Source organism: Neophocaena asiaeorientalis, unplaced genomic scaffold (assembly GCF_003031525.2).
Source record: "Neophocaena asiaeorientalis asiaeorientalis breed wild unplaced genomic scaffold, Neophocaena_asiaeorientalis_V1.1 scaffold86, whole genome shotgun sequence".
In the NCBI taxonomy this organism is placed as follows: Eukaryota; Metazoa; Chordata; class Mammalia; order Artiodactyla; family Phocoenidae; genus Neophocaena; species Neophocaena asiaeorientalis.
Window position 1 is genome coordinate 7,261,229 of NW_020175039.1, and position 7,004 is coordinate 7,268,232.

Consider the following 7,004-nt stretch of genomic DNA (forward strand, 5'->3'; position numbering starts at 1 on the left):
CACATTTGTTATCCCCCAATGCCATAAGAGAGACTTAAACATGACGCATATACCCACACTCAACAACCATTAAATTTCCTACAAGCAGGAGATAACTATTTTAATGGCTCTTGTACTCTCCAGGTGCCCAGCACGGGGCTGGAATTTAGGTGCTCAATAACACCTGTCTGGAAAACCTCACTTGTCATTAAAAAAAGACCTCAAAATTGAGGGTAGCCTTGAGCTGCATTAGAGGGGCCACCTTATTTCACATATATTACCAAAGTGTAACAAAGGCTAGTGACATCACAGTGGAGCCCTGCCCCCCTGCTAAGCCATGCCCCCTGCACAGTCACAATCGCTAAGGCCTTAAATACCCAGACTTGTGGCCTCCCGGCTCTACAAAGCCCCTCATTTTGGCAGAAAGTACAATGTCAACCGGCCGCAAATTAAAGAGTCACAGCATGAGGAAGGGCAAGAACCAAGCACCTCACAAGGGAGTCAAGAGAGGTGGCAGCAAAAGAAAATACCAGAAGGGCAACCTGAAGAGTAGAAAACGGTACAATGACGGTGAGTGAGGGATGAGTAGGAGAGCAGTCAAACAGAGGGGGATCTTGTTGTCCCGGGGGCCCTCGCTCTTGGAGTTACCTCTCATAGGACCCTGAAACCTCAGCGTGAGAATTTCATTCCCAACTCGGTTCATGTTTGGGCAGGAAGAGGATGAATGGTCATGTTCTAACTGGTGTTCCTGTTGCAAACTTGTCCTTTCCCTACAGCCAATCGCAATTCCCGCTCCCACTTGTGACTCCACCAGCGGGCTCTGCCCTGGTGGACTTCAAACGACACCAGGCAGCAACAGAGAACAGAAAGGGGACTGCCAAGGAGATCTGAAGTTAGATCAAAGCCAGAGAAGAGCCTATCATGTGGATAAAATGTCAGTCGTGACGAAGTGAGGAATGTATATGCTGGCTGTTTCTCCCCAACATTTCAATAAACATTTGAAAACTGAATTTCAGTTTCCTTTGATCCTTTGGTTGGAAAATGGCTCCTGAGCTGGGCAGCCTTGGGGAAGAATTAGCAGGTATGAAACCATTAAACATCAAACATGATTTGGATAATATCAATGTCAATGTAATTTTCCTTAACAACTCTCTCTCCTTGTGCCCCAACTCTGGCTATACATCATCACCATATTTGGGTCTTGGTCTCAATGTACTGTCTCCCTTCCCAACATGGAAAGGGAGAGGAGATAAAAGAAATGGGAGAAATACATTCATCAGAGTGCCAGTTATGAGCCAAAGGAAGCAAGCTGGTTTTGTCAAGGGGCTTAGAGCATGGAAACACCAAACTGTGATTTCCCAAACTAGCTAGCTAAAGACATGTCCCAGTGGTGGATAGAGAACCCTCAATGCTTCTAATTTATCTGATTGTATGGGCATGATTAGCAGGCTGTTGGAGATGAGGATACATTCTGGGCAGAGGCCAGCATGGTATTTGGACAAGACCAGAGGCAGGGATACTGCCTGGGAGATTCAAGCCAGCTTGTGTGACTCTGACGTCATAAATGAATCTTAATCAGGTGTGTCTGGAAGTAGGAATGACCTCACCTCGGTCTGGGTGGACCTTATTGGCAAGGAAGAACCATCCCTTGCTGTGGCCCTCACTTTAGCTTGACCTCGGGTTCTGATAACGGTTATGTCATCTCTGGCCAGGGATCTGACACCTCCTTTCAGCATCCACCCACTCAGGAGGGGGCAATATTTTTCTTAATGAGTGTTTCCTGTTGCCTCAGAGACAGTATCAGGGTGGCACAGAGAGGAATTGAGACTCACATTTAAACCAGGCCACCCACCTGGATTCTGGAGAAGCAACGAGGAAAGGTTATAAGCCAGAAGGAACGAGAGGAGCATGAGGTCAGACATGAAGTTTCCAACATATGAGATCATTGACTCTGAGCCCCGTGGAGGTGTCTAGGTATTGGGATATGGGGATGGGAACAAGGGCTATCCCTGTGGGTCAGATTCTAGTAGGGAAGGATGAGAAAAAGCCCAGGTCATGACATGAGTAAAGATGTTTCACGCTGCTTTGTCCTCTTAGCCCTAGAGAATGCACACACTGCTTCTGAGCTAAGTCAGCATCAGGCACCAGACTCTTCAAAACTCATCAAACTTGTATTTTCCTCCTTATTTTTTCAGTTTCCATTTTTGTAAAGAGGGAATAGAGAAAATACTCCCTTCGTAACCTTCATCTTCCACAGTTTTACCTCTTAATGTCTCTTTAAACATTCCTGTTGTCCCTGTTTTTCAAACCAAACTCAAACTCCTATGATTCTCAAGTAGATAATTATCCACATCCACACAAAACTCTTTACGGATTCAACCGGAATCCCCAATCAGAAATGACCAGTCCTCACATACTCCTGTGCCCTTTGGGAGTTCCTCTGCCTCCATGTAAAGAAAGCCTGAAAGCTCCTTGCAGCACACAAAATGCAGTGGTTTTACTGTCGGGCTTTTGCTGCTCTAGCCATAAATTCTCATTCATCAGCCAGCAGGGAGTACAGCCAGTTAGAATTCCTACATGGGTCCAAAATAGCGAAGCCTTTATATCCCCTCCTGCCCAGCAGGCTGCTTAGGGAAAGGGTGACCTCAGGCCAGGCATTTCTCTGTGCTGAGACAGACCCTGCAGTTAGGCTGAAGTTAGGAGGCTGTTTGCTGGACCTCATGCCCCACAGTCTGGGCCACACACCTCTGTCTCTTCCACTGGCTTTCTGATAACCCACATCTCTTCCCACCTGCTTTTTCCCAACTTTTGCCCCTGCCACTCCCTGCTGCAACTGTGTGCCAGGAGCCTTCAAATGCTTTCATGCACAGCTCACCCCTTGCTCCGTGCTCTCCACTTCACCTTTTCTCTGCCACCTTTCAGATTGCCAAGATGCGCAAAGACAACCTTTCCCGTAGGGAAGAGTCAACAGAACAGCAAAATAGTGTGAAATGTACTTCCCTCAAGAAACATTATTCTTTATACAAGAATATTATTCCACATGTATCAATAAATAGAAATATTATTCCTGTATCCATCAGGATCCCTCAGGAAAGCAGATCCTGGAGGGGACTCAAATGAAGACACATTACTGAAGGGACGATTCACAGAGGCAAGACCTCCAGAGCCTGGCAATAATGGGTCTGCAGGGCTTCCCTGGTAGCGCAGTCATTAAGAATCCAACTGCCAACGCAGGGGACACAGGTTCGAGCCCTGGTCCAGGAAGATCCCACATGCCGCGGAGCAGCTAAGCCCGTGCATCACAACTACTGAGCCTGAGCTCTAGAGCCCGTGAGCCACAACTACTGAAGCCCGCATGCCTGAGCCCAGTGCTCCGCAGCAAGAGAAGCCACCACAATGAGAAGCCCGCGCACCGCAAAGAAGAGTAGCCCCACTCGCCACAACTAGAGAAAGCCCGTGCGCAGCAACAAAGACCCAACGCAGCCAAAAATAAATTAATTAATTAAAAAGAAATAATGGCTCTGCAGAGGCGAAAGGATGGAACAGCGTTATAGGAGCCCCATGTGAGCCAAAGCTGTGTGTTTGGTGAACGGGGTGGCAGATGGACCTCTGGGTAAAGACTGTACTGGAGAGGGACACAGCCACTGCTGGTCTCAGTAACACCCTGATGTTTCTCTCCTCCAGCCCTCCGATCTCCTCCTGATGCTTCCCGTGGCCAAACTCAACCAAAAGGCAACAAGTTAAGGACCCCAGGTGATGCAGGGCATCAAAGAGCAGAGGGTGTTGAAGAATAGCTCTAAAAAACCAATGGTGATAGCTGACACAGCCTGGTAGGCAAAATGCCTTCTTTCATTGGACTTCTAGAAGCTGGCCACTTTAGCATATAATTTGTCTTCTCTCATTTCTTGTCACACACCAAAGTCCCTTCAGAAGTAACCAGTGAAGAGACCCCAGACCAAGTTACTCAGGGCTCCTGAACCCTCAGCTCAAAAGCACGCGTTCATGTCACTGGCAAGAGGGTATTATTCCCAGACAAAATGTTCTAAGACAATGTTGATTAATGATAAGGACGGGCATGTGGAGAACAGCTCAAGGCTGGTCAGGGCAGCCAGACCCTTGCCTGGTGACTTGTCTTCGCCCCCTTAGACAGGTGTGGAAGGATTGGCAGCCACCTGGAAAACTCTGTTTTGTAGTAAGAACATTTTCCAGGCTCACAGGCTGGGCATCTTCCAGCTCTGGTGTTGACTTAGTCACTGCCCTCCAGGAACATTCATTCTGGCTCCCTGTCGACAGCTCCTGCAGGCTCAGCCCCGACCAGGCAGGCACCCAGAGGGAAAGAGCACAGGGGGCTTGGGACACGGGAAGACCTCACCCTCTGTGTGCTTTTTCTCCACCTCCTTCACCAAGGGGACTCTGTTCCTCTCTCCAGTTTTCTCTGGAATGCCATGTCCTTAAGTCATCACTTACTCAGCCTTTTTAGAAAGTCAGAAATCAGGAAAAAAAAAAAATTAAAGAATTTGACCACAAGCCCTTCTGGGTCACCTTGACCTTCTGGTGAGCTGACTTGGATACAGGGCCTCTGCTCCACTGACATCGGGGTCTGATGGGAGTGGTCCCTGAGGACCCTGTGGGTGGAGAGAGCCCAGAGGAGCTAGGGGAGAACACAGCTGACTCCCACCTCTTGCCCTGGGCCTGGCCAGATCAGCCCAGGTGGGGCCAGCTGGGTCTGTGTAGCTGCAGGAAAACAGGAAGTTCTAGAGAAGTGCTCAGGGCTGTGTGAGGGAGTGAAGGCCCAGAAGCTACAGCTGGGAGGGGACTGGGGTCTCCCAGGGGTAGTCGGTACAAGTCAGACATGGCCTGGGGCTCAGCTGTCGGGGTCACCTAGAGGTCTGTCCTTTGAAACCAGAGAACAGCACAGCCTGGCTCTGCAATCTGAGCCTTCACGCACCAGGCCCCCCAGGGAAAGGCCCAAACCTCTAGGAGAACCAGGTCCTGGTCACCAGGTCGCTGGTCCACCTCACCGGGTTGATGAGTGAGGAAACCAGTTGTCCAGCTTGAAGAGAGCCTCTCCTCACTTTTGGGCCCCCAAGCCACCCTCCCTCTCCGGCCTTTCATGGGTCCAAACGGGAGACCTCTCCCTGATCCGAGCCCTGCAGCCATGCCTGCCCTTTGGCTCAGTGTCCCAGAAGTGATACAGATGACAATTCTCTCCACGAAGCACAGTACCAGGGAAAGGGTCCAGGACTGAATCCCGAGGGTCTGGATTCCATGAGAACCAACTCCTCTGCATTGTGACCTTGATCCATCTCTCAGTCCTGCTTTATTTCAAGCCTTTGCACACCTCTCCTCCTGCAGCTGGGGCCACTTCATCTCTTCTTAAGGCTCAGATTTACCATTGCTGTTACCTAGCCTGACTGCAGGGAGAGGCATCTCTCAGCGGCCAGCAGGGTAGGCTAAAGCAGATGGGCAATGGTTCTACCAGCCATGTGATCTTAGGTTGATTTTCCAACCTCCCTTAGCCTCATCTTCCTTATCTATAAAATGTCAGTCATGACGTCTACCACACAGGGGACTTGTAAGAATATAAAATACTGTAAATTATAGGACTTGAGTTGAATTGGCTGCCCTCACCTCTCTCCCTTTGGACTGGCCTTTTAAATACCATTGTGTCTGTCTGGCCCTGACTTGTGACCCTGCTTCCTGCCTTAGTCTCTGGATGGCGCTCCTGTGGACAGATTCCCAGGCACTCCTTGCTCTGCAGAGAGCTCTGGATTCCCATGTGACCTAGAGCCTCTCAATCTCTTCCATCCCTTTGGCCAGGTCAGATACTGAGATCAGGAAGCATCTATATCTCCCTGTGACTTATTTTGCTCTCCCATAAAATTAAGGCATTGAGGATGATCTTATCTCTCCAATGAGACTGTAAACTCCTAGGGGCAGGAGCCAAGCCATCCCCAAGTGAGGGGCAGAAGGATCACATCAGGACAGACAAACAGCCCTTGTTTCTTGGGAAACAAATCAATGAACCCACCTCCTAACCCAATACATTGTGAAAAATAAAATCTGAGCATGGATGTCAATGAAAAGGACTGAGGGTGGATTAATAAACTCACTGATTAAGATCATGTCTATTAGTAGCAGGCAAATATCTCTGTAATTAATTAGCTATAAAGTCCTAAGTCTAACATGCAAGTAGTTTTTATCGTAAAGACATAAAGAGCTTGAATTTCACAATTTGCAGGGACCATTCTCAAAAGTGCCTCAAAATGGAAGCTCTGAAGAGGGAGAGCTTCTCAACAGGACTAGAAACTGTACCTTGATTTATTGACTTACTGTTTCCATCAGGAACACCAAAGAACAATATCACATGAGGTATATGCAAAATGCTTCTGAAACTTTCACGTGCACAGAATCACCTGGAATCAATCTGATGGAATGCAGATTCTAATTCTGTAGACCCAGGGTGGGCCCGAGATTCTGCATTTCTAGGAAGCTCCCAGGTGGCTCTGACACTGACTCTGTAAGTAGTGAGTGAAGAGATATAGAACACTCCGCTCGACCCACTAAGGTCAGGTGAATTTTCTGTACTATTAAACTTCTTTATAATAAAATGAGAGAAAAATTTTAAAAAAGCAAAAACGAAAAACAAGAACCCTCTGGTAAAAGGCTCAAAGAGCTGGTCCAGGTCATCTCTGACCAAACTTCCACGGCAATTCACTGCCCCTCTCTGGGGTTCCAAGATGCCCCGCAATTCTTTAAAAAAAAAAAGTGTCCTAAGATTCTAAAGGATTAGATCAAAGAAATGTAGCCCAGCAACTTCCATCTCTCTGACTACTCTTTTAGGAACAGAAGGCAGCAGCATCATAGAATGTGGATAGAGGGCTTTCTCTGCCCCTCTGAGCCGTGGTTAGTCTACATCACTTCAGAACACGGGAATTGTACTTCCCAGGGATATGAAAAGAAAGAAGCTAGAGAAGAGGTGAGAAAATGCTCTGAACAATGATGCCTCTCCCACCACTGCCACC

At 48.2% G+C, this 7,004-nt stretch overlaps 1 protein-coding gene across 1 annotated transcript; it reads left to right on the forward strand.

Moving 5' to 3' along the window:
- Nucleotides 1-370: 370 nt before the first annotated feature.
- TNP1 (transition protein 1) lies at nucleotides 371-989 on the forward strand. The gene is made up of 2 exons (XM_024763322.1): nucleotides 371-549; nucleotides 756-989. The coding sequence occupies exons 1-2, from the start codon at nucleotides 411-413 to the stop codon at nucleotides 782-784; spliced, it is 168 nt and encodes a 55-aa protein (XP_024619090.1). The 5' UTR covers nucleotides 371-410; the 3' UTR covers nucleotides 785-989.
- The last annotated feature ends 6,015 nt before the right edge of the window (nucleotides 990-7,004 follow it).